Consider the following 27655-nt stretch of genomic DNA (forward strand, 5'->3'; position numbering starts at 1 on the left):
CATGAATGGGTGTTGGATTTTTGTCAAATGCTTTTTTGGCATCTATGGAGATGATCATGTGGGGTTTTTTTCTTTCAGTTTGTGTATATGGTAGATTACATTGATGGATTTCCATATATTGAACCATCCCTGCATGCCTGGAATGAAGTCTACTTGGTTCTTGGAATTGGTTTGCAAATATTTTATTGAGTATTTTTGCATCAATGTTCATAAGAGAAATTGGTCTGAAATTCTCTTTTTGTGTCTTTGTGAAGTTTAGGTATCAAGGTGACTGTGGCCTCATAGAATGAGTTTGGTAATGTTTCATACATTTCTATTTTGTGGAGTAGCTTGAAGAGTATCAGTATTAGTTCTTTTTGAAGGTCTGGTAGAATTCTGTGCTGAAACCATCTGGCCCTGGGCTTGTTTTGGTTGGAAGACTTTGGATGACTGCTTCTATTTCTATAGGAGAAATAGGACTATTTAATTTGTTTATTGATCTTGATTCAACTTTGGCAGGTGGAATCCATCAAGAAGATTGACCGTTTCCTTTAGATTTTTAAATTTTGTGGCATATCAGCTTTTGAGGTAAGACCTAATAATTCTTTGTATTTCTTCAGTGTCTGTTGTTATGTCTCCCTTTTCATTTGCTGATTTTGTTGATTTGGATAGTGTCTCTCTGCCTTTTAGTTAGTTTGGCTAATGGTTTGTCTATCTCGTTGATTTTCTCAAAGAACCAGCTCTTGGTTTTGTTGATTCTTTGAATTGTTCTCCTTGTTTCTATTTTATTGATTTTTTTTTTTTAGCTCTGAGTTTATTTCCAGCTGTCTATTCCTCTTTTGTGTTTCCGCTTCTTTTTTTCCCCCAGGGCTTCCAGATGTGTCATTAAGTTGCTTATATGAGATGTTTCCAGTTTCTTTATGAAAGCACTTTGTGCTATGAACTTTCCTCTTAGCACTGCTTTCAGTGTGAACCATTAATTTGGGTATGTTGTACTTCATTTTCATTGAATTTTAGGAAGTCCTTAATTTCTTTCTTTCATCTTCCCTGACCCAGTTGTCATTAAGTAGAGAGTTGTTTACTCTCCATGTGTGTGTAGGCTTTTTGTTATTTCTGTTGTTGTTGAAGTCCAGCTTTAGTCCATGGTGGTCTGATAGGATACAAGGTATTATTTCAATCTTCTTGTATCTGTTGAGGTTTGCTTTGTGAGCTACTGTATGGTCAATTTTGGTGAAGGTTTCATGACATGCTGCGAAGAAGGTACAATCTTCTGTGTTTGGATGAAAAGTTCTGTAGATATCTGTTAGATCCATTTGATTCATGACATCTGTTAGTGTCATTTTTTCTGGATTTAGCTTCTGTTTTGTTGACCTATCCTTTGGTGAAATTGGGATATTGAAGTCTCCCACTATTAATGTGCAAGGATCGATGTATGCTTTAAGCTTTATTAATGTTTTTTTTTCCCCACAAATATGAGTGCCCTTGTATTGGGGGCATAGGTGTTCAGAATTGTGATGTCATCTTTGTTCAATTTTCCATTGATGAGTATGACATGTCATTCCTCATCTCTTTTGATTAATTTTGATTAAAAGTCTCTTTTATTAGATATTAGAATGGCTACAACAGCTTGCTTCCTGTGTCCATTTGCTTGAAAGACCTTTCCCCAACCTTTTACCCTGAGGTAATGTCTATCCTTGTGGCTGAGATGTGTTTCTTGAATGCAGCAGAATGTTGGGTCTTGTTTATGCATCCATCCTGTTAGTCTGTGTCTTTTTATTGGAGAGTTTAGACCATTGACATTGAGAGATATTACCAGTGACTTTTAAGTCCCTTGATTTTGATGTTGGTTTTGGTAGAGTGTTTGTGTGTTTGTCTGGTTATACTTTGCTACAGTGAAGTTATCTATTTCCTGTGTTATCCTCATTGCAGTTGGCCACTTTGGGTTGGAGTTTCCTTCTAGTAACTTCTGTAGGGCTGGATTTATGGATAGGTACTGTTTGGATTTGTTTTTGTCATGGAATATCTTGTTTTCTCCAGCTACAGTTATTGAAAGTTTCACTGGGTATAGTAGTCTGGACTGGCATCTATAGTCTCTTAGGGTTTGTAAAACCTCTCCCCCCAGGCCCTTCTGCTTTTATTTCTCTGCTGAGAAGTTGGGCGTGATTCTCACAGGTCTGCCATTATATGTTACTTAGCCTTTTTCCCTTGCCACTTTCAATATTTTTTCTTTGTTCTGTACATTTTGTGTTTTAATTATTATGTGGCAGGAGGATTTTCTTTCTGGTCTATTCTATTTGGTGTTCTGTAGGCCTCTTGTATATTTATATGCATCTCTTTAAATTGGGGTAATTTTCTTCTATGATTTTGTTGAAAATATTTTCTGGGCCTTGGAGCCGGGCGTTTTCTCTTTCCTCAATTCCTATTATCCTTAGGTTTCGTCTTTTCGTGGTGTCCTTGATTTCATGCATGTTTTGTGTCAGAAATTTTTCAGATTTGACATTTTCTTTGATGAATGCATCAAATTCTTCTGTTGTATCTTCTACACCCAAGATTCTCTCCTCTATCTCTTGAATTCTGTTAGTGATGCTTACCTCTGCAGTTCCTGTTTTCTTCTCTAAGTTCTCTCATTCCCAGCTTTCTTCTATTTGTGCTTTTATCATTGTTTCCATTTTCGCCTTCAGATCTTGAACCATTTTATTGATTTCCTTCATCTGATTGTTTTACATTTTTTTGAATTTCTTCCAGTGATTTCTTCTTCTCTATAGGCTTCCACCATGGCCTCTCTAAGGTCCACAATCTTGTTTGGTTGCATCTTCCTGCATTTGTTTGTGGATTGTATTCATTTCCTCCACTCTCATCTTCATTATGAAGAATTTAAGGTCATTTTCTTGTGCTTCAGTTGTGTTTGAGTTTCTAGAGTTGAATTCTTTGGGATAACTGGGTTCTGGAGATGCTACATAATTCTGGCTTTTGTTATTTATGTTTTTATGCTGGTCTTTAGTCATCTTGCTATTTCTGATGTTGGGTGGTACTTTCTGGTGTCCTTTGCTGATGGTTGAGAGCAGTTCATTGATGTCTATAGGAGGCCCCCTCACCTGTGGGGATCAGGGAACTCTTCCCTGGATCAGGCAGGTAACCTGGGTTCAGCTCCAGGGGACTTTGCTCTATACCCTGGGCTCACCACTGTGCCAGCAGAGACTGATGTTGGTGCTCTGCAGGCCAAGGTTCAGTACGAAAGAGTGTACAACCTTCTATCCTGCATTTGGCTGGGCTTTGGAGACCTTGCCTGCAGTCACTGGGGCCCTGGGGCCCTGGGGCCTTGGTTCAGTCTGCCAGAGAGTGCTGGGCTTCAGTGAGTATGCTCATGCCCGCTCAGGCCCTGGGTCCTTGGGTCAGTCTGCCAGAGAGTTCGGGTACCATGCCTTAGCCTGAGGTGTTTGGCTGGGCTTTGGAGAACGTGTCCACAGCTGCCTGTTCTCCCCTCCCTCCACCCACCCCTAACACACACACCAACTAGGCCCTGGGTCCCTCCATGGACCAGAGTGATCAGGAGTCAGATCTATCCCAGATCCACACTCTGGGATGCCCCCTGGGCCAGCAGACACTGATGCTGGTGCTCTGCAGCCCACAGTTCAGTTAGAGAGAGTGTAGGCACAGCCTGATAGGCTGCATTTGGCTGGGCTTTGGAGAGTTTGCCTGAGGCCACCAGATCCTGGGGCTTTCTGTAGACTAGTGGGATGGTCTGAGGTCAGATCCACCCATTCTCCTGGGTTCTTCTCTGGGTCAGCCAAGCCAGACGGTGGCACTTCACCACCCACTGGCACTTCACCACTCACAGTTCAGTCCCAGCTACAGAGTCTGAGATATAGAGAGCAGATGCAGTTCACAAGCAGGTGTGCATCCAGACTCTGGGGACTGGGCACCCATCCTCCAGGGACCAGTTAGATGGCCTGAGGCCAGACCCACCTGTGCTCTGTACCGTGTGAAACCCTCTCGCCTAGGGATCTCCATGTCTTGTGATCTGTAGCTCCCAGCCCAATCCCTAAGCTCCGTCCTGCCCATCAGACACAGTGTGTGTGGCTGGCACCACCGTCCTGCATCTCTGCATATATTTCTTTTTTTTAAGATTTATTTATTTATTATGCATACAGTGCTCTGGCTGCATGTACACCTGCAAGCCAGAAGAGGGCATCGGATCACATTATAGATAGTTGTGAGCCACCATGTGGTTGCTGGGAATTGAACTCAGGACCTCTGGAGAAGCAGTCAGTGCCCTTAACCTCTGAGCCATCTCTCCAGGCCCCTGCATATATTTCTTAATCATTTAGCATGTATGAATTGTCACCAGTTTTAGCAAGCTTATATATCTTTATTTTTACTTGTACTTTGTCCTTTATTTTTATTCATATTTAGGTGTCATGCACCTAGCTCATCTTTCCCGTGGCTGCAGTTTCCCACAATGTAGTTTTAGGGACTAGTAAGTCATTATAGCAAGCTGGCTGCCTAGGCAAATGCCAGCTGTTACTACTGTTGGGGTTATCATTATTAATCAAGCTCTGCTACCAAACAAAACTTTTCTTCAAAGTTTCTCCTCAGTTAGGAATTAGGGTTGTATTTCTGATTGCACACAGAGGATAATTCAGATCCTGGCATGTCATTTGAGCAATTCGCCCAAGATCACAAAGCAAGTCCCCAACAGAGGCTTAAAACCTGCCTCTTGCCTTCAAATCTCCACCCATCAGTCAAGCAAAGCACATGGGTGAGTGTAGCCACTGTGAGCTGGAGGAAGACGTGAGGGGAGGCATTTAGTCATAGGAGAACCCTTGAACAGAAAACCTGGATAGGAACTCAGGCAAAGGGGAACAGAGAATTATAGGAAGGAGACAAGTCAGTAGCGGGGGTCTGATCTCGAGACTACAGAGGCTAAACAAAAAGAGTGGATAAATGACTGACGGGCAGGGGCTGGAAAGATGGCTCAGTAAGGAGTGCTGGAGACAACGGTGCACTCAGGTCTTCTCAAAGGGAGTTGGAGCCGCATTCACCAACCCATGCCTGAAGTAGATTCAGTCTGATTTTTTAAAAAAGAGAAACAGAAACTCGATTTTGTTATAGTCATAAGCTCCTTCTTGTAAAAGTCACAGTCACTGACTGCGTGTATGTGTGTGCGTGTGTGCATGTGTGCGTTGTATGTATGTGTACTGCATACATATAAGTGTGCAGGTTTGCACTCCTGTGCACACAATCCAAAGTCCAGAGCATCACTTGTCCTCCTCCCTTGCTCTGGATCTAATTGCCTGAGACAGAGTCTTTCACTGAGCAGGAAGCTTGCCGACAAGTTTTCCCTTGGCCAACAAGCAAGTTTCCAGTCTCTTCCTGTTCCTGCTCCTCCCCCAATACAGGGTCACAGGCACGTATAATCAGGCACAGCTTTTTGTGGGCACCAGGGATTTGAACTCGGCAATCTTATCCGATAAACCACTTCCCCAGCACCAGGCCTGCTTATTTTGTTTGTTTGTCTGTTTATAACATGACGGCATGTTTAAAATTTTTTAAAACAGGTTCATGCCAGCTAATACCCACCCTCCGGTGAAAGGCCCTGCTGAGGTCTGGTGCCCCACTCCAAGAAATGTGAACTCTAATGGACACAAAATATGTTATTTATTGTCAAGTTCTGCAAAGACACATTTAAGCAACAAAATATACATTTGTCAACCTTTTAGAATTTGTTTTATACATTAACAAATACAATGTGCTACCATAGCAATAAATTAAATATACACTATTTACATTACATAGGCAGTCGGGGATCTACGAATCACCCCCCTCACTGAGAGGAAGCAAAGAAAAGTCATCGTCACGGGGGTCACTTCCAGACTACACCTCTCAGGTTCTACCACACAAGCATCTCTTCACGTGGAGACATCGGCACCCTGGGAGCTGGAGGTCAAGGGGTGACAGCACGAGGAGGAAGAGTTGGCACACCACACACGCTAAGGAGCCAGAAGGGGAGTTTTGCCCTTCCAAGTGGAAGTGTCACAAAAACCAAAGGCAATGACCACTAATTCCAGCCAAGCACACTATCCTCTGAGGATGGTAAGATCCAGGCCAAAGCCACTGCCCCAGCTGCTGCTCACTAGACAGACTGCCCTTGGGCTCTCGGGGTTGTTTTCTTTCTCCCAAAAGGAGCTATATATAGCCCAGCTGAAAAGAGATGTGGGATTGGTGTGGACAAGGAGCTGGCGGTGAAACAGACTCCAGGGCTTGCTAGGATGCCTCATAGGCCCTGTGAGTAACAATATGATGGCCCTGGAAACAGTAGCAGCCTTGTCCACTGTACCAACCTGCCCTTGCCTGTGACTGAGGGGTAACTAGAAGCTGGCGAAGGAGGATGGAGGTCCAGAGCACAGCTGCCTAGCCTGGTCCCTGCTGGCCCAGAAGCCACAGCTCTGTCTGAACTCCAGACACTCCCCCCACATAACACAGCTGTCTTTACGGACTGAGAAACAAAGGACAAAAGGTAATGTTTGAGTTGGCACCATAAAGGGTCAAAGGAAGCAAAAATGAAACTGGCTGTGTCCTGCCTTGTCACCTGATGTGGGCTTTTATTTCCCATCTCCATTTTAAAAAACTGGGGAGGCCTGGGGTGTAGCTCAGTGGCCGGGTATTCGCTCGCATGAGTTGGGTTCATTCCCAGCACCACACGGCGGGGGGGGGGGGGGGGGGGGGGGGATGGAGAGAGGGAGGAAGAGAAGACAGACCAGAGAATTAGTTCCTTTTTATCACTTTCTATCCTGATTCAGAAGAACTATAGCTAATGCATCTTTGTCCAGATTACTTCGCCCCAGTCACTGATAACCCAAGGAGCACTTTGTTAGAATCCAGTCCCCTCCTTTTCCTTCACTTGAGCCCCAGGGTCCGCACTGACCAAGATTTCTCATGAGGAAAACCAGCAGAGACGGGAGGCCCTGTCAACACCCTCCACCCCCGGCACCTCCCTGCCACCGCAGAGACCCCAGCTACCAGGCTTCCCCAAAACCCAGCCCTGAGACATGCAACTGTTTACCCCACCAACAGTAAGAACAGCTGGTCCACAGAAAAGGACAGCTTTGCCACTAGGTGGCTGTGTGGCCTCGGGCAAGTTCTTTCCGCTCATCTGGAAGATGGCATGGTTGGATGAGATGTGAACAGAGGCCAGAAGGCTTGAGTATCAAATGGTGCCCACAAAACTGAACCACAGATTATTTTTTAAAAAAAAACACCATTTGGCATTCATTTGGCTAAGACCTTCTATCTGGAGCTCTCCCACATCTGTTTTGATGTATGAACAGAGCTGGGGGCATCTGGATGCCTACTAACACCTGCAAAAGAGTTTCCTCGGTGACTCAGGCAGACCCCAGAGGCAGAGTTGTGACCAGGAGAACCCCTTGTGGAGGGAACAGTGACAATGTCGCCAAACACAAACAGAAGCAGCAGCATCTACAGAACATCAAGGGGCCTCAGCCAGACTCTGAGCCCTAAGAGCAGGTATGGCCATGAAAGGAAAGACTGGAGCAAGTATGGCAGGAACAGCCTCCGGTCCAGAGGCCCGAGGGGAGGCTGGGCCCTGCCATTAATCTCCCCCTTTTCAGCAGAGAACTAATGGGGCTGCTGGTACATACTCTGGAAGCCACAGGATGGGACCTGCTACAGAGAGAGAGGCAGGCATGGGCAGAGGGCAGGGGCGTTTCAGATCCTGCCCAGAGCAGCTCAACAGCGAACCAAGGATGAAGGTCCCAGCCCCAGTTCCTCTCAGTTCCTTTGGGCCCATCCATCCATCCATCCATCCTGCGCACTGACCCGGAAGCAGAGGAAACACCTCGTCCAGGGGTAACACCCGCAGGCGGAATAGCCAAAGCGGCGGGGACAAGGCTTAAAAGGTTTCCGAACAGTGCGAGACAACCTGGAAGGCCCCCGAGGACCTCCAGACCATAATGCAACGTAGCACAACCACCGAGCAAAGTCAGAGAAGGGAGCCAGAGAGCCCTGTAATCGTTTCAAAGAAAACACAGTGTGACCTTTCAAGTTCAAGCTGAAAGCTGCCAGCAGAACCCTGTCAGGACCCACCTGCCTCCTTCCAGCAGCCAGTGCCACTACGCTGGCTTTTAATAAAACTAAACAGATATTTTATTGACCTTCTAACCAGAACAAATCTTATCAGACTAGTATTTCATGAAAGCAGGTTTCCCCAGGAGAGAGGACAGGTCCCGCTCCCTTGTCTGCAAATAAGTGCATGGGGAATGAAGGGTCAAAATTGTGCTCAGATGACATAAGGGGTCAGGACATAGTTACAATGCCGGCCCCAAAGGCTGTGCCACCCTTAGGCAGACAACGCACTGCTCACTGAAACAGGAGCCCAGAACTGAGCAGTCCTGTGCCACAGTCCAGTGTGTACTTAGTGGGGCGGGATCCTCAAGCGTCTGCTGCTCAGGCCTGGTGTTTAGCCTGGTGGATGCTCCACTCCACACCCAGGCTGCAGAGCCAAAGGGAGCTCCTCAGGATATGTGGGCTCACCAAGAGAAGGTGGCCATGGCCAGGAGCGCAGGCAGCCTGCTCGTGAGGCCTGGCTGCCAGGAACTCTGCCAGTGAGACCACTGCCTAGAGCCCTGCAGCTGAGGATGGGAAGAGAGAAATGAGGAACTGAGCCTAGAAGCAGCCCTTAGGCAGTACCGGGCCCCTCACAGAGGTGGAGGGACAGCATGTGGTTTCCACCACTAAGTTCAAATGCCACACACCAAACTGACCAAAACTTGCCATGTCACCACACACACACACACACACACACACACACACACACACACACACACACACAATCTCTTCCCTCTCGCCCACCTAAGAGATGAGTTGAACTACATATTTTCTGAATTCTCACTAAATTGGAAACCTGGACCCCAGATGAGCCTTCCCACCCAGAGGCTTTCTTCAACCAATAAACATCATTGCACTGGCTGTGTGTTCTCCCTGGACTCCCACACTCCCTTGCTGCCCGCTATTGGGGCTTTTCCTACCACAAGGATGATCAGCAGCTTGTATAAAATTAGGAAGGGAAAACCTTGAGGCTACAGTCAAGGAAGCACGCAGGCAGGTCCGAGACACACCTACCTCTGACCCTGACCTTCCATGAGTAAGCCTCCTACGCGCCCCACCCCGAGGAAACCCTGGCAGCAGGGACAGAGCTCCCTACCTAGGCCTGGGCCAGCAGATGTGTCAGAAGTACAGTGAGATACAACCTGGAGGATGCTGGGATATTCCTAGAAAAGCAGCCCTTCCACCATGTCCAGGAAGGCACTGTACTGTGACCCGAGACAGACAGCACCCACCAGCCATTCTGCGGTTACCTCTGCTCCCCACCACACAAACCCCATGGAGCACCCAGGGACTCAGGATTCCCGCGCCCAACTCTCTTCCTGTAGGTAAAGCACAACAGTTGACTGAGATAGCCGGTCACGTCAGGAGGTCGGGAGTACAGGATGGAGCTTTCAGGTCTGTTGGAGAAAGAGCCACCAAGGCCACGGCCAGGTCAGGACATGGAACAGACAGCTGCTCTGCTGAGCAGGTGACCAGTGAGCTAGCAGGCCTCAACGGTCAGAATAGTGGGTGGCACCCCCCAAACTGCTGGAATTAGGAGGCGTCTGCAGGCCAGAATCAACACTTCCCTGCGGAGATAAGAAAGGGGGATGGAGAGCAAGCACTGGGTAAAAATGGGAAGAAAACTTGGTGGGGTCAGAGTGGGGAACCCCCTTGCCCATGGCTATGCTCAGGACAAAGAGGGTGTCAAATACAAGGTGCCTGGACTCAGCCCCAGAAGCACCCACAGCCCATCACGGATGGTGGAGACCAGCATCACACCCCCATTGTCTCTTCTGTTTTCTCATGAACGGGTTTAACATAAAGTGGGCTCAACTGTACCCTTCCCCTTGGTTCCAACCCACTCATACCCCTGAGAGACCTCCTCGCTGAGTAGGTGCGGGTGGGGGTGGGTCCCAGTGGGTCTGACTTCACTATCAGGAGTTGACCACCCAGGAGCATGCCAGGAGCAGAGACCACCCTGAGGCTGTCCCTCACAGCAATGCCTTGGTAGAGGCATCTCATGTCATATGAGGAAGATCTATACCAGCCTGGAGCCTTAGCCAGAAAGACAAGGAGAGACAGACTGCCTGCAACCCGAAAAGCGAGGGGTAAACTGAGGCATTCCTCCCTCCAGGAAAGGATGTGAACTTTCGGCTACTTGCCCTTTCTAGCTTCTACAACCAGCTCCACCCGGTGCAGGGGGCTATCACATTGCCGCTGGGCAGCCCTTCCTGGCCGCTGTTCTCAGCCCCTCCTTCCCCCCCCGAAGGCCTGGATATGTCCATCGACAGCAAACCTCCATATTCCTCCTATCCTCAGGCCATAAAGCCATAGGTACTCTGGCCGTAAGAGAATACCCCCCCTTGGCCACTGTAAGGTACCCACCTGGAACAGGAGGACTCCGCTTTCCCATTAGTGACCCTGTGTAAGAAACACACAAGGACTTTTCAAACACCAGACAACAACCGTCCCCACCTTGAGCTTCTGCACACTCAACGGTGGGTGTTCAAGAAGGGTCGTGGGCTCCCGGGGTGGGGGTGGGGCCAGCAGAGCCAATCTCACACCTACACACAGCTGTGTGCAAGGATGTGGCTCTACTGCAGGAGGCGGAGCAGAGGTGGCTGGTGAGCCCCGAGCCTGGTGTCTGCACCATGTAAGGACAGAGACCATCACACCCAGATCTGACAGAGCATCCTTCCCTGCCTGCCTAGGGGACCCTCATGAGCACTCTCTAGGGTGCCCTCTTCCTCTCCCCCTCTCTGCCATAGTGCTCATGGGACCCTTCCTTAGCTGCCCATACCATCCTTACCGCACTGGAGCTAGCATGGCTGAGTTTATCAAAGCGGAATTTCAGGTTTGACCTCGGAGAGTTTCTGCTTTTGGCATCTAAGGGAAGAAAAAAAAAAGACATGGGGCTTGAGGGTTCATTCTAGCAAAATCAGAATACTGAGCAGGGCAACCCGGAAAAGGGACCACCACCTCTCCCTCAAAGCACACTCACTCACAGGTACCCACCTCGCCAGAAACGGCACTCGAACTTTGAGAAATGCTATGTCTTACTTATTAAACGCAGGTCACTTTTACATTAAATACTGTCAAAATTAAATTATGGGAGCTCGTAAGTAAACAAGCCATATTCAAGGAAGCTAATGGATACTCGAAATTTGTTGTTTCCTCATCAGATTACCATGTTTTGCTGTCATCCACGCCCTTACATCTGCTGTATGCTTCTATCAGAAGCTCACTTGAGGTGGTAGGCTATGCAGCTCTCCTGACGCCACGCTCCTGGATGGGACAGTGGCTGCTGGACAGCAAGTGACAAGAATATGAAGGCTACTGAAGTTGGCAACCTTACCAATCGGGGCTTGGTTTATGATTTAAGAAACTAGTGGAAAATAATAACAAATGAAGTAAACCCGAAAACAGGTTGTGCCTGCTGTCACTACATTGTGAAGAGCAGCGTGGGAGCCACCTGCTCCCCGTTGTTTGAGTACTACCACCAAAAGCAGCAAAGAGGCTGTTTGCATCTCTGACAACTGAAGGCTGTCTTCCTAATGTAAAGCATCAACGTAGGGAATAATATCCACCGGCATCCACACAGGAACCAGGTTTGACTGTCATCTGCAGCCTGGCTACAAGCACCGGAGTTAGGTGAACTCTGTAGACCAGTGAACCTGTCCTGTGCAAATCTCACAGACACGTAGGACTCGCTGTAAAGAATACTGCATACTTTGCTATTATTTGCAAACTGTGTTTTAGATCCATCATATTGGTAAAGTTTACTATGTCCATATATAACATACACACAGAGACACACACAAACACACATACACACCCACACATGTTCACACATGTACAGATGCACGCTATAAGACCGTCACTGAGTGACCCTGATGATTCTCTTTTTGTGCCCAGAAGCCCGAGTATGAATGGCCCATGACCAGGCATCTGCAATCACAGAAGAGTCCCAGGCCACCTCTCCTCTTGGCCTGCCTCTCTGCACACTCATTGGAGCATCTAGAAACAACTGAAGGTTTCCAGACCTGCAAGCCCACCTGTGGCATGGGATTAGGGGTCAAAAGCAGAATATTGGAGCTAAATACAGCCTAGGCTGGAGAGAAGCAGCACCTGGGGGCGGGTGTAGTGCATGCTGGGAAAGATTACACACCTCCTGCCCTGAGTGACCTTAAATCAGTTGCAGATACTCCTGAAGGCTCCCTTCACTCAGACCTTGTCCAAGAGAACACGTCCAGCACTCATGTCTTTTGATATGTATTTAGTGCCACAGAGGACACAGTTCGGTGGTAGATCATCTGTTTGTCACATCAATATTTAACCAAGCTTCTTTTTATATAAAGATTCATTTTATTTAGTATGTATACAACATTCTGCCTGCATGTGTGCATGCATGCCAGCCAGAAGAGGGCACCAGATCTCATTATAGATGGTTGGGAGCCACCCTGTGGGTGCTGGGAATTGAACTCATGGACCTTCGGAAGAGCAGCCAGTGCTCTTAACCACTTGAGCCATCTCTCCAGCCCCAAGCTTTTTTTATTTTTTTATTTTTTAATCAGGAGATCATGGCTGTTCCGTTTAAAAATAAGGGAACTGAGGGTTGAGAGGTAAAGATGTCAATAACAAAGCTAGTTCATCTCAAGAGCTGCCTGACCACAAGGAGCCGAGTGAGAGGACACCGTGAGCTGCTCCGTTAGCTGGGAAGCCCTCTACGAAGGGCTTTTACCCTGTGCTCTCTGCTATCTCACTACCCAGTGACAATCATAGAGCACCCTCCCCCACCCCCTATCCCAGCCACTGTGAAAACCAAAACTAACAGTAGATCTTGCCCAAGACCCTTGGAAAACGAGATTATCCCTAGCTGGGAACTGGCCGGTCACACTAATGTTTTATCGCAGTCCCACAAGACACATTTAGGTTAATGGTTGTGTGCTCTTTATAGTGTATGCTCATCCAATCATTGAGGGGAGCCGAGGAAGTCCCAAGTGAATATCTAAAGAGCAGATGGAGTCCTGGGGAAATGGGCTTTGTTGAGACAGACCCAATGCCTTAGACCCATGGATATGGCAAAGCCTCCCCTACCATGGTGAGGCTCAGAGAGACTACAAAGCCCTCGTCTGGTCAGAGTGTGAATGTTGACTGTGTGTAAGTTTACAAATGACTGACCAGTATGTGCAAAAACTAGCAACTGCCCTTCTTCTTCCTGTACATTCACAGCCTGAGACTGCTTGCCTACAAACACTTCCTACTGAGACTAGCTAACCCCTCCCCACAGTGCGCCCCTTCCCTGGTAAAACTCATCTCTCACACTGGGTACTTGGTTGACCCTGGGAGGTGACCTCTTTCTCTGTCCCTCCAACCTGACGCTCCCTCCTCTGCTCAACTGTTGGGATCTCAGCAACCCAAAAGATCCAGGCCCCTAGTCTCCCCAAGGCTGCACTACCAACACCAGTAAGTTCTATACTGCAACCTGCTCTTCCATGACCCTGGCTCCCTAGGTGTCCCCTGTGCCTGTGCCTGTGCCTGTGCCTCCTTCCCAGGTCCCACTAATCCTTGCTATACTCAGCATGCAGCTGTCAAATGGTCTTTCTCGGAACCTTCAGCAGCTTTCACCAACACCTGAGTCCACCCCCAGGTGAGTCCTCCCCAGGTGAATCTTCCCCAGGTTGAGTCCACCCCCAGGTTGAATCCTTCCCGGGTGAGTCCCCCAGGTTGAATCCTCCCCAGGTGAGTCCTCCCCCAGGTTGAGTCCTCCCCAGTTGAGTCCTCCCCAGATGGGTCCTCCCCAGACCTCCTGGCAGCCTGCTTATGGTTCCCACAGCCCCTGTCCTCTCTCTCACCTCTGTGTAACCCCTGCTGCACGGAACCTCACGTACTCTCAGAACACAGTCTTTCATTTCTCCAGCCTCCTCCATTGCTATCTCCTCTCACTGCCAGGTGCTCAAGATCACTCCTGTGACACTGGCCTCGGTGGTCACAGTAGGGCAACAGGTGAACAGAGGGTACGCAGCTTTCTAACCACTCAGTCCTAACTCCTCCACCACGGGATCATCATGAGATCTTTCAATGCTCTGAGCCTCAGTTTCCCCATATAAAAGAAGATAAGAATATGACGGACAGGTGGAGTAAGCTAGCGGATGTGAAGGCCCTAACAGCTTAGGAAAGAAGTCAGCCAGTTCAGTGTGCCTGGGATACGTGTCCTTTGAACAGCACTCAGGGCACAGCCCTGCCCTCCAAACTACGTCACCCACATCTTCACGTGTCACTGACCTGTGGGACTCCGGCTCATGATGATGGGGGTGGCAGCAGCCCCCAGGCTGGGGTTCTCGCTGCTCGGGGACGGGCTGTAGATAAACACCTCCTGCTTGAAGGGCGAGGTTGTGGATGGCTGGCTGCTCTGGGGAGAGAAACTGGGTGAGCAAGGCTAATGGACCCCCAGCAGCCCACAGCTGTCCTGAGATGGACCATGCAAGCCACCCTGCCTGGGACCTCTGCCTCAGCCATGAGTGCAGCCTTGGCCTGACCTCTTTCCTCTCCAGTGGTGCCCCACCCAACCCCACCCAGCCCCTCCCCCACCCAACCCAGCCCTTCCCCCACCCCCCCACCCCCTGGCATGGACAACCTCCACTGCTGCTCTTAAGCACTCTGCTAAGACTGCGGCTCTTCACTCGCTCACAGCTCTCATTTAGTAGCGACAGCTGAGCTGGCCACTGCTTCTCCACGGTATTATTTTAAAGCAGAGTAGAAACAGCTGGGCCCCGGAGAGCTGGTCTCTGATTGGATGAGACATACTTACCCCACTGTCACACTCCTCCAGGGCCTCGCCCTCCCCTGCTGTGCTGCTGAAGCTGCTGGTGCTGGAGGAGGAGCGGGAGATGTTGGCGCGGCCATTCTCCTTCAACTTCATGAAGGGCCTGCGAGAACGGGGAGCAAGGAAGATGCAGAGTGAGGCAGGTCTACCACAGAACTGAGCTTGCCCCAGAGCAGCTCCCCACCCCACCCCCCGCCACTGCCGGTGGTCTTTTGTGTCCCAGAAGCTGTTCCAAAGGCAAGAGCTGTTGCTCTCAGCTTGCCTGGACTCCAAATGGCTACAGCCAGCTTTTCCCAAACCCCGACTCTCTTACTTCTCTTTGTTGGGGCAGATTTCTGGAGAGCTGGGATTGGATGAGGTCTCAGACTTTATCTCCTGAGAAGTGTGTCCGCCATCTGGGGTTTTGGGAGTGCTGGAGGCGCTGTCACTAGGGGAAGGAGAATGGAGAACTGAGCCTGGAAGGCAGGTGCCCCGCCCTTGTCCGCCCTTGGCCCCACACAGAGCTCAGTGCAGCCACCGCTCCCGCCTCAAGCCTGTGAGACTGCAGGAGACAGCAGAGGAGTCTGCTCCCTACAGTAAGGCCAATCTGGAATCATGGTGATGGGCCAAAGCTGCCAAGCAGGGAGCCCAGCTTGACGGCCTCCAGCCAGTCTCCCCCTCTCATCCTAGTCTTTCAACCTGGCAGAGTTCTAGAAAAGGATGGTCCTGATGGAGACCGGCATGGGGCTCTGTGGAAACCAACCCAGCACTCATGGATGCCTGAGAGGTTCTGGGGATGGTGGTGGGGGGGGGGGGTACGCACCTACTGTAATGACTCTTGAGGACACCCTACATGTGACAAGGCAGCCCTGGGTGCTGGGAAGTGAAGGGATGCTCTAGGCTTAATGATCTAAGAGCTGCCTTCTCCTACAGGTCAGCAAAGATCACAATTTACCCTGTGCCAGATACAGGGACCAGGACAGTGCTCTCCTCAGTTCATTTGCTTTTTTGTTTTTTGTTTTTTTCTTTAATATTTCTGAGCCCTAGGACCACTGATTTCTTTTCCTTTTAAGATTTATTTATTTGCTTATTGATTGTTTATATGTGTTTGCCCGCATGTGTGTATGTGCACCACACGCTTGCCTGGTAAACTCACTGGATCCCCTGGAACTGGAGCTACAAATGGTTGTGAGCCTCCATGTGGATGCTGGGAACCAAGCCAGGGTCCTCTGCAAGAGCAGCCAGTGCTCTTAACCACTGAGGCATCCCTCTAGCCCTTCAGTGTGCACTTTTCATAATAGCAGCATTAATGAGGCATGATGCACATGTCACACAACTCATCTGTTTATTTTTAAAATGTTCACAGGATTATGCAGCCTTCGCCACAGTCTAATTTTACCTTAGAAAAAAAGAAAGCCTGGCTCATCTGCAATCCCTGCCTACCCTCACCCCTAACTCATTTCTTCCTGTCTCTATGAACTCTGCCTAGTCTGGACATTCCCTAGAAATGGAACCTGACAGCATGCATGGTCTTCACATCTGGATTCTACTAGCTTAACGTTTTCAAAGTCTGCCCACCTTGTTATTTGTTGCAAAAAAAATATCATATTTTGTAGGTATACTTATTTCATTTTGCTTATCTAGTCATCAGGTGACAGGCCCTTCAATTGTTTCCACTTCAAGCTACCATGTATGCAGTTACCAAGTATGCGCCGGTGATGTGCTGGGTCCTATGGTGACTCTAGGGTTAGCCCTTGGAGGGTTGCCACAATGTTTTCCAAAGCAGATGCACTATCTCACACCCCTACCAGCAGCGTACAGATGTGCCAGTGTCTCCTCATCCTCGTTAACCCTTGTTATTAACCATTATGATTACAGGCACCCTAGAGGTGTCAACGGCCTATATAAACTCTGTGTGTGGAGAGCGTGTGTGTGTGTGTGTGTGTGTGTGTGTGTGTGTGTGTGTGTGTATGTGTGTGTGTGGATAGCATGTGTGTGTGTGTGTTTGTGTGTAGAGTGAGTGTGTGTATGTGTGTGTGTGGCATGTGCATGTATGTCACTGCTTTCCTCCATAGCTATCCACCTCCTTTTCTGACAGTCCCCCACTGAACCTGGGGTTCACCTACTGGCCAGCGAGCTCCAGGGATCCTCCTGTCACCATACCCAGCTTTTTAATATGGATGCTAGGGGCCCAAACCCAAGTCCTCACACTTGCCCAGCAGCACTACCCACTGAGCCACCTTCCCAACCCTCCTCACACTTGGGTGAAGTTGCTAGTGACCTCCCCCTGACTGTCAAACCACAGGGTTGGCTCACTGTAATGAACATCCCTCCATGACAGACACAAACAGTGATGTCTTCCCTCCTAGCTTTGGGGACACACACACACACACACACACACACACACACACACACACACACACACACATACACACACACCCTGTGCAGTCTGTCCTCTCTCTTCCTTCCCACCTATATCTATCAGCTCCTAACCTCCTACTCGCCACGAACACTGGGGCTCGCCACACTCTCTCTCTCTGAGAAGTGACACGGATCTGTTCAATTTCTTTGCATAAGCAACTCTACCCCATCGCTGCCCAGCTCTCCAGTTAGGGTAGCTCTCCTAAACACCAGTGGCAGGGTGTGCGGGGTACCTGAAGTGAGGCCGGTTCAGGGGAAGCCTGACACTGGGAAAATCCTGTCCCCGTGCTTGGGCACCTGACAGTTATCAAGGAGAACTGGCAGACCCGGACAGTTACCATCGTGTCCGGCTGTCCCCCTGGCCTTCAGAGCCCGAGTGCAGGCGGGGGAAGAGTCCAGACCGTCGCTTGATGGGGCTCCTCGACTGGCTCTTCACGGTTGCTGCGGCCACTGGAGGCTGCCGATAAAACCTCCACAGTGAGTGTGCACACCCATCCCTTCCTTCCCGCACCTTCTCTGAGCTACACACGGTCTGTAAGACCCCAAAAAAACCAGCGAGGAGCTTAGACCCCAGCGCGAGCCACTCATAGCCTCTTTCCAGTTCTTAAGCCAAGGCTGTGGCAACAGGTAATGATCCAAAAAAGCCTAAAGCTCCTGAGGTTCAAAGGGTCACCACAGTAGAGCCAGAGCTGAGCTGGGTGAGATGATTCAGGGGACCACAGATTGGAAAATCTAGTGAGCCCTTGGCGTGGCCAGCCTCAGCCTTTCACCTCACTAATGAGAAAGCTGGGGACCAGGGAATAGAGGGATGTGTCAAGGTCAGCTAGCAATAAGGATACAGGGTTCCTGACTCTTCATCACCACATGTGAATAAACGGACCCAGGCAGCAGTTACAATAACAGACCAAATGAGGGTCACTGAGCTGAGTCCTGGTGCACTGATGGACAGTCCCCGGGGAGCTGGCTAAGGTCTCTGCTTTGCCCTTCCCCTGCCTGATGCATGGGAAGGGGGACACAATGCTGAAAGTTTGAGCAAGGAGGCATGGAAGCCTGGAGCCTGCTAGGTTTCCTCAATGCCGCTTTCATGTGCTGTGCCCCTTTGGGAGACCAGTCAGACTCACTGGGCCTCAGTTTCCCCATCCACAGGAAATCACCCTGCTCTGCTGACACTATGACCTTCTGGAAAAAAGGCCACTTACAATAAAAGTCAGCATCTTGGTGATTCTATTCTCCTATTAAAAATTTTTTTTCAAAGAAAATTCCAGTCCCTTCAAGTCAAAAGCTACTTGTTTTATTAATGGCTGGCTATGTGGTCCCCTCACCTGCCCTCGTGGGAGTCAAGAGGTCTGAGCTCATAGACCCACAGGACCATCTCTCCCTGAAAACTCAACACACAGTGATGAAGAGGCTAAATTTTGTATCAGGAGGTCCTGCAGCCAAATCCCAGGTCTTCATCTTAGCTCAGTGACTTTTAGCAAGTTATCTGACCTCTCTGAGCCTCTGTTTCCTACAGCGTGCAATGGAGAGTGCTCTTGTGTCTACTCAGACAACCATGACAAAAATCAGGTAGGATCTCAGTGCCTGGTGCAGAGCAAGCTGGCGTGGCCACTGTTGTCACTGATAATTAGGGCCTCCTCTCATGAGTCCCCAACCTGGGTTCTTAAGGAAACTCGGAGAACAATTCATAGTACACACTGAACCCCAGGGGCAACATGGCATGGAAGCACCACAGGGCCGTTGTCACAGAGCGGAGATGGGGTCATCTCCTCAGCAGCTTCAGTGTTCCTCAGCCTGCCCTACTAAAGTTACCTAGCCCAAACCTGGAGCGGGACGCACCCTTCCTCCCTCCTCCTCCTCCTCCTCCTCCCCCATGCCAGCCCAGGGCCCCAAGTACTCACTGAGAAGGTGGTCTTGGTGACCTCCATGCTGTTGTGGACAATGCCCCCACTGAGGCTGCCAGGAATGTTGCTAGCATGCAGCTTCCGCTGGCTACCCACCATGGTCTCCATGGAATGACTGCGCACTCGGATGGCTCTCTGCAGGAGGTGGGGCGCGGCAAAGGTCTGAGAGTCAGTACCTGGTCCCTCTACATGACTCTGCCCTGGGCTCACATGGACATAATAGTGCACACATCATCGTGTACGTGCACGCGGTCACAGAAGCCCATGCTTCGGTAATTGATATGTGCAGAGTTCTCTAAATTCTGTCCAGGCAGGATCTGAGGGCTCGGTGCTACAAGGTAGGCCAACCTGTTATCCTGGCCTTATGGGGAGGGGAGGCAAGGCCTGGAGCTCAGCAAACCTCGATGACACCGACTAGTTAGCAGCTCAACTTCTCAGAGCTATGGCTTCCGTGTCTGGAACATGAGTGTTACACATTCCACACAGGATGGGGGCTGAACACAAGTGCCAGACTGAACACTGGCTCTTTTTTATTGTGTGTGTGTGTGTGAGAGAGAGAGAGAGAGAGAGAGAGAGAGAGAGTGTGTGTGTGTGTGTGTGTGGTCATTGAAGAATAGACCTGGGCCCTCCCTCATGCTGGACAAGAGCTCTACCACCGAGCTCCATCCTCAACCACACATCATCGGCTCTGGCTTCACAAAGCTGAGCTACCTCTCCTAAGCGTGTACTGACTGGACTGCCCTCCCCACTGTTACCACAGGCAAGCCATGTGCAGCTACATCCGCCCCTGGAACAAGTCCCTGTTCATCCGTGCATCAAAGCTGCAGCCTGCCCTCCCTTGGGCTTGCAGCAGCTAAAGATATACTTTCGAGATCAACACTGCACATCTGCATGGCTGGTCAAAGAGATACGTGCTCAGACTGGGCACACACAGGAACTGCTGGGGGTGTGGAGCCTTGTGTTCACTTATGACTAGCAAAGAGCAAAGGGCAGGGCGGGGTGTGTGGGTATTCGCAAGCTGTTTAGTGTCTGGCCAGTGACAACCGGGGCAGTCAGTTTTGCTATGGTGCATGAGGAAGGCAGGACCTAGGGTGACAGTCCCTCCCTAGACTTCTCTAGAGGGCAGCACTGCTCTGCACAGGTCTAAAGATGGGGTGTTAATGATGCTTGGAACTCAGTCCCATCTACAGGACAGAAGTGCTACAGGATCCTGGCTCCCCTGAGAACAACACTCTCTTCTGCTACAGAGGTGCTTACAACAGAGGTTTCCTCTAGCGACCCCAAGCCCTTGCATCGGTGCACTCTGGTCATCATCTACCTAGTTTCTCGATAAGATGGCCAGACAACACAACCTAGTGGCTAAAAGCACAAAAGCATCAGGCTGGTGCCACTGGGAGTCGCACCTGGGCTCTCTGCTGCGCACCTGTTAGCTGGGGAGCCTACAGGTTGCTTAGCTAGCTTCTCTGAGACTTCTGTGGAATGGGATAGGGTGTGCCTTTAAAAAGGGGTAGCAATGAGAACCTATACAGCTCTTAAGAGAGAGCACAGTACATCACAAATGTAGCTTCCCTTATGGTGGATATTAAGCATGACGTGTTTACTGTGTGCTCAGCACCATGCCAGGAACTAGAACTGACTGGTGCTGAGGCCAAAGGGCATTGCATTCTAGAGTGCCCAAAACACACTTCTAAGAGGAGGCTAATGACACAAGACCCAGTGTCTGTGACGATGGTCTGCATGTCAGTCAGTTGTCCTGGGTCCTGGGGTCCAAAGAGCCAAGGCGCCTTGGACATCTGCACTATTAGTGGCTTTACTATGGGTACCAAACTCCAACAGTGTCTCCTGCTCCTCCTTGGAACACAATGCACTCAGGCTCAGTCTAGTGCATTTATTAACTCATCACTGACTAATGGAGCAGGAGAGGGATGTCTGCTGTTGTCTTCGGGAGAGCATCTTGGGAGGCCAACCCTGACGACAAAGCTGGAGAGCCCAGGTCCACATCAGGAAAAGGGGAAGGCTGTGTGCTTTGGCCAACTGTGCCAGAAGCAACCAGAGGTGGACTAAGCTGCAGCCCACTCCCTCCTTCCTGGACTCTGGCGTATGTACGCCCCATGTGCCACTAACACATATCTCCAGAGGAAGAGCAAAGTCCCCTTCCTTCCCTTGAGCCATCCAGGAAGAGCTCTGTGTACATCAAGTTGGCACAAATATGACTCTTCAGGACCCCAGGGACACCTTCGAGACCTGGGAATAGTGAAAGGCCTCCTCCTGCCTGCCATTCCTCCTGCCTGCCATTCCTCCTGACAAGGGACAGAGACTCAGAGAGGCTGAATGGCCCTCAAGACAAGCCACCAACAATGAGCTGTGGGACGACTGGCCTCAAATCAACAGCACATAGCCTCTACTGTCTGAACCAAAGATACCCCATGAGGGATGCCACCTCTCCCCTCACAGAATCACAGAAGAGTTGCCTAGCAACAGTGTTCTGGAACATGGCTGCAAGAGCCGGCATATTTGATTCATCCTACCACCCAGGCGTCATAGACTCACATACTCTTTGGAACACGAAGATATCCACCATGCCCTTGGATGGGAAGAAACTCTCCTTAGACAACACAAATGCTTCCTAAATGCCAGAATCTTTATATGCGTGCTCCCCTGTGCTGCCACCACCAGCGTCACCAACATTTCAAACTCTTCATTTGTGCTCTGATCTAGCCTTCACTGTCCCTTTCTCAGGAAGGATCCAAGTATGACTAACAAGCCCTGTGAAGTGTGTCTGGTCCATACGCAATCCTATCGAATCCTTACAAGGCTGAGGTACAGAGAGAATAGAAAGCCTCTCAAGTAACAAATAACTGTCACGCATCAGTAAGAGATGGAGCAGGAATCCAAGTCTAGGATGGCAGGCCCCCAAGACTGAAAATACAAAGCTGGACATGGTACTTCATGCCTGTCACCCAAACAACTTGGGAGAGTTGAGAGGAGACCCTATCTCCAAAAGAAAGAGGGGAAGAAAGGGAAGAGGTGAGGAAGGATCGGGGAGGAGAGGAGAGGGGAGAGAAGAAGAGAGGAGGGGAGGGGAGGAGAGATAGGTAAGGGGAGAGAGAGGTGGGAGGAGAGGGGGATGGAGATGAAGGCCATAATGGAGTATGAACTAAAGATGACTGGAAAGCAGGAAGGGGGGGTCCCACTCTCACAGAAATGTCAAAGACTGATGTCATGGAGGACAGTGTCTTCAGATGCCCATGCGCTACTGTCAGAGTCAACAAAAAGAATCTGAGGAGCTGATGAACTGACAGAATTCCAGGGCTGGACAGGGCCGGCTCTCCTGCTCTCAGCAACAGGAAGGGTGGAGTCCTGGTTCTCCCATAGTCCCTGGCAGGAGGAGCTATGGCAAGGATGCGATGAGTGTGTGTGTGTCCAACACCTGGGATGATACCCGCCCACTCAGGTCAGCTCTCCTGCCCCGATCTTAGTGTGAAAGACAAGTGGTGGTCATCGCTAAGACCCAAAACAACACTTGATTTGAATAAAACTGTCCGGTGACAACTAAAGCATTTGACATTATAGTCCAATGGACATTGAATGGAAGTGCCGGCCTCTCAATCCAGGCAGCAGAGTCAGAAAACAGGGGGAGAAGAAAGAAAGATGGGGGACAGGGAGAGGAGGGAAGGGGTGGCAATGGGGTGAGGAAAGCCTTTGTGCTGGCTTCATGAGGCCTGGGGACTAGCTGGGCTGACTTGCACTTGGCAGAGTTCACATGAGCCCTGCTCACATCGTCCAGGGCCCGACTGCTCATTCCAGCTGTGGGTCGCTTGACCCTCGGAAAGTTCTTCTGTGTGCAGAGCTGGAATCTCACCTAAATGTCTAAACCTTGCCATCTTGTGCTGGCCTTTTCCATCGTTTCACATGGCTGTCCCTTGCTGTCCTCTTGACCTCTGTCTGGTTCCACCAATCTCCCTCAGCCCCAGCTAACTTTGCAGAACAAGCCACCAGCGCCATAGCCTCCTTATGAAAGGGTTCTGTGAGTTGTGTCAATTTAACAAACTCAACATAGGGGACAAAAACCAAGGAGATGAGTGGGAGGCAGGGGTGGGGGTGGGGTTGCCCATCCACACTCTGAGAAGAAACATAGGCAGGACCTCTGAGACAGACATACTCTCCTGATTGCTGAGATGGCAACAGCCGGGGTCTCCTGTTCCTCCAGCAGGACCACGCTGGCAGCTCACTCAGACTGAACCATGGGCTGAGCAGAGCCCCTCTGTCTCTCTGTCTGTCTCTGTCTCTGTCTCCCCCTCTCCCCATGTCACTCCCTCTCTCTTTCTCCCTCCCTCCCTCCCTCCTTCCCTGGCTCTCCTCCCTCCCTCTCCTGCCCTCCTTCACTGTACTGCTAAAATCACGCAGTCCACCCCCTGGTACCACAACTTCCCCTTCCATCCAGGAGGGAAAGGGGTGGCAGAGATGTCAAAGGCTGGGGACTGTGTCTGCCCCACTCACTGTCCTCCCTCCACCGTCACATGTGACTCAGGCCTGTGGCTACAGGACCCCAAAGAGACTTTGCCAGAGGAGCCTGTGACCTCTCCTGCCACTAGGGGTCAGGGGAGACCAATGCACTATCTACACCAGTCCCTCAAAGGGCAAGGAATTAGCCTGCTGACTTCTGATTCTCAACGACTGTCTTCTGTTCCTGCCCCATATTATGAGGTGAGTGGACAGTCAGGCCAGTCCAGTGTTTCTAAAACCATAATCCATCTGTGCTATATCCATACCACATGGACAAATCAATTGCCACTTTTTCTATTTACTTCATTACAGACCAGTGGTCTCAGGATGAGCACCTTCCAAAATGAAGTGATATACAGTTCCTTTATCAGAAAACAAAAATAAATAAATAAATAAATAAATGCTGCAAGGTTCCCAAGAGTCTGGCCACAGCCACCCCCTTGAGCCATAAAAGTATCTTTCACCCAAGCCATCACTCCAAAAGATGAGTCCTTTTCATTAGAAATGTGTGGATTTTCAGATTGTCATCTGCTTAAAAATGAAAACCTCCAAATGTCAGTAGGCCCCGCAGGTCCTGAGACTCCTCCAAGCAGTTTGGGTGCAACAGGTCTAGGTGTCCATAAAGCAACCAGTCGGGCCTCGTGGAGGGAAAGCTTCCACTCCAAGCCAGAAGAACTGAGTAAGGTATGGAGGGCCACCCCGCGTGACGGGATGGTGCCCATCCCTGAGCACCCTCCTCAGTCTGCGCCTGCCTGGGACAGAACTTTCAACTCAGCCATTCTCCTTCTGGAATCACTGCAGACAATGGTTGGGATAGTATGGAGATAGCCCACAGAGGTCGACCATTAATCCCAAAAGAAATGTCAATAATCCTGACACCACAGTCCTGCCTGAGGCCCTCATAAGGAGAAAAAACAAAAAACAAAAAACAAAAAACCTCAACAAAACTAGAGACAGGCTTTTTTTTTTTTTTTTTAAAGACAGACTCTTGAATTGGGCCAGGGCCATGCCTGCCTGCCCGCTTGTCCAGGCTTCTAAACATGGGAGACCTGAATTCACACTGCAGGGTAGACAAGAGAAGCTCAGGTCTCTTTCTAGGGGAAGAGGAACACACTGACCACAGTCATCAGCGTTCCAGAGGTTCACTCTGTGTGCCTGACCCTGATGGTCCCCTCTAGCCCAAACCTCACAACCTCAAAGGCAGGTGTGAAAATCTGAATGGAGAAAATGGGTCTGTCTTCAACCACAGAATTCAAAGGAAGTCTCTGGAATACTGGCTCGCAGGCCAGTCATAATAGAGTCTTGAAGCATTCTGTCACTTGAAAGCCCCTCTAGAAATAACCTGAAGTGAAACACATACCAAATACTACTACCTATAAAACACGTACCTACTAAATGCAAGACACTGGATGAGAGGCCCTGAGCCAGCATCCTTTAGGTCCACCCCCTGTACTTAGCTGCTGAGCCACTTCATCCTTTCGACCCATGGGCAGAATGTCCACAGCCTACATACAGTGTTACATAAATATCTTAAACCTTAAAAAAAAAATTAGTTCTAAAGTATGAGATAAAACCTATAAAACCTGAAGCAACAAATGCTTCATAAAATGTCTGCCAAACAGCCCTGCGCAAGCTCATCGACTGTAGCTCATCTCTGACTGTGTTATATAAATTAACTTACTGTGGGAGGTGGGACACTTTGAGAGATGTGACAGGAGGTGGGGCAGAGCCTCCAGAGCCTCAGAAGGTCTCTAAATGGCTGCTCCTCTGCCTTCCCTAGGCCCAAGCCTGTGTCCCATCACCTAGGCCTACATTCGCCCTCTTCTTGGTGAGGCTATCTGTCCGCCGTGGCTCCCTCTTCCTTCTCTGTTCCTTTTCTCCTGCCTCCTTCATTTTTGTTTTTCTCAAAGTCAAACAAAAATAAGACAAAAATCTCATTATGTATGCCAAGCCGTCCCCGCAAGTCACCATGCCCCTGCCTTGGTTTCCCAAATGCTTGGGGTACAGGCAATGCACCTCCACACCCAGCTTCTCTTGTGTCCAGAGTGCCCCGGTCTCTCCTCTTTCACGGCCACTTCCCTCAAGACTATACCAGAAGCCCTAGGAATCCCTCACCAGCCTAGACAAGCAGCTTGGCTCGTCCCACCCTCGGGAGGAATCTCGGCAGCTGGTTCCAGCTGGGGCCAGCAAAGCTATGCCCTGCTCTCAGCTGTCCAGCTGGGCAGTGCACAAGTGACGCAGGCCTGCCCAGGCCTGGCCAGCATGGCTGGAATCTTCACGGTCAGAAACTAGGAGGGAGAATCATGTAGGTGTTGAGAATTTGGGAGACCTGAATTCAACTCTGTCTCCAGGGTGACCTGGCACAGATGATTTAGTCTCTGTGCCTTGGTTTCCTCCCATGTAAAACTATACTCACAATTACACTACGTGTGAATTATTATGCCAAAATTACTATATCCACAGTACCAGGCTTCCCCACAGAGCGCTAATGACAGTTGGGAAGTTTGAGATTATATGTGACCTATACGGCACAGTTAATGTGTGCCCTGATACAACAGCTAAGGGTATTTACTGTGCCATAGGCAATCTGCAATTTCCAGGCATTATTCCAATAAACGCTCACAACACAGTGACAGGGGTCCAGTTTATTATCTCTGGGTCCTTAACAGAAAAGCTGTACCTTAAGAACTTTAAGGATCTTGCCTAGTACCCTGTCGCTGGTATTTTTAAAAGACACGTATTCCCAATCCTAATACCTCAAAATGTCATATTTATGAAGCTCTCTCTGATGGGAAACTTGGCAGAGCCTTGAGCTTAGGGTCAGAAAGTCTAGGCGTGAACCTCTGAGGCACAGGGTCCTGAGACCCTGTGGACTCTTGTAGCGTGCCCTCCAGCACACGCACGTGCACAAATATGCACAAAGGCACACACACAGGCATATCAGAGAGAGAGAGAGAGAGAGAGAGAGAGAGAGAGAGAGACTGACTGACTGACTGTGTGTTATAGGCGATATCAAGAAATAACTGTCCAGTCAAATGCACACGATTACAGTCAGGGTCAAATCAGATGCCAACAGAAGTGCTGTGTGGACCCGCACACATGCAGCCGGGACATGATAGTAAAGCCGCCTCTGCCCCTTACTGCTTCTGTGGCCATCCAGGCTGCATCTGAGTCCTTCTGGGGACAGGGAGCTCGTTCTGAGTAAAACTCTTCCCTTCTCAATGCTGGAGAGACCTGCCGGTAGCTCCAACCACCCACCCACCCGACCCCAGCACTTTGCCAGCCTGGAAGCTGGCACCCAGCACCCCACCCTGCCACCAAAGACCCCTAAAGCTTGTGGCCTCACTCCTGCCATTTTTCCCTGGGATCCTGGACCCCAGAAGGAGGCAGGTGGAAGCAGCGAGGTTCTTAATTCATATTTCCTTTCCTCTCTCACTCACTTACCTGCTTAGGGGATTCCTGAGCTGAAGATGGCCCAGGCCTAGGGAGAGTGCTCTGGAACCTACTGCTGGCTGCCTCAACCTCACACAACGCCCCGGCCCTTTGCAAAGGCCCACTCCATTCTGTTACCTCTAACTGGCTCTTGGCTTCCCAGTAACTCAACTGCTCGCCCTCTGCCCTCTGCCTTAGCAACCCCAGGTCAGCCTGTGTCCGCACCTTAAAAGACTCCAGGAATCCTCCGTGGCCCCCGTTCTCAACCTTGTCCTCCTCCGGGCCCAGGCCGAGCATGACCTGAGTGTGTGTGTGGAGTTCATCATGAAGGTTGTCCAGGAGAGCAGCCCGGGTCCGGTCCTAGAAAGGAAGGGTGCATACGGTGTACAGACACTAACTGCAGAGACGGGCACTTTCTTCTGTGCTCCAGATGCCTGGTCTGAGGGATGCTGTTCTGTCTCCAGCTCCTGGCCACGCTAATGCTGCCGCTAGCACAAATGTCCCA

The 27655-nt window shown here is 50.0% G+C and overlaps 1 protein-coding gene across 5 annotated transcripts in view; it reads right to left on the reverse strand.

Annotated features, from left to right (window-relative positions):
- Positions 1 to 10477: 10477 nt before the first annotated feature.
- Rap1gap2 (RAP1 GTPase activating protein 2) overlaps positions 10478 to 27655 on the reverse strand; it is a 212556-nt gene continuing 195378 nt past the window's right edge. For 4 of the 5 annotated variants that reach the window (XM_051157936.1, XM_051157934.1, XM_051157935.1 and 1 more), the window contains exons 16-23: positions 27376 to 27510; positions 19210 to 19347; positions 17650 to 17768; positions 15225 to 15338; positions 14897 to 15014; positions 14371 to 14497; positions 10895 to 10971; positions 10478 to 10506 (exon numbers count right to left, since the gene is read on the reverse strand). In XM_051157936.1, coding sequence (XP_051013893.1) covers positions 10498 to 10506; positions 10895 to 10971; positions 14371 to 14497; positions 14897 to 15014; positions 15225 to 15338; positions 17650 to 17768; positions 19210 to 19347; positions 27376 to 27510 — 837 coding nt within the window. In that variant the 3' untranslated portion in view covers positions 10478 to 10497. The remainder of the gene's footprint in view (positions 10507 to 10894; positions 10972 to 14370; positions 14498 to 14896; positions 15015 to 15224; positions 15339 to 17649; positions 17769 to 19209; positions 19348 to 27375; positions 27511 to 27655) is intronic. The other variant, XM_051157933.1, reaches the window with a different exon arrangement.

This window comes from Acomys russatus, chromosome 16, assembly GCF_903995435.1.
Source record: "Acomys russatus chromosome 16, mAcoRus1.1, whole genome shotgun sequence".
Lineage (NCBI taxonomy): Eukaryota > Metazoa > Chordata > Mammalia > Rodentia > Muridae > Acomys > Acomys russatus.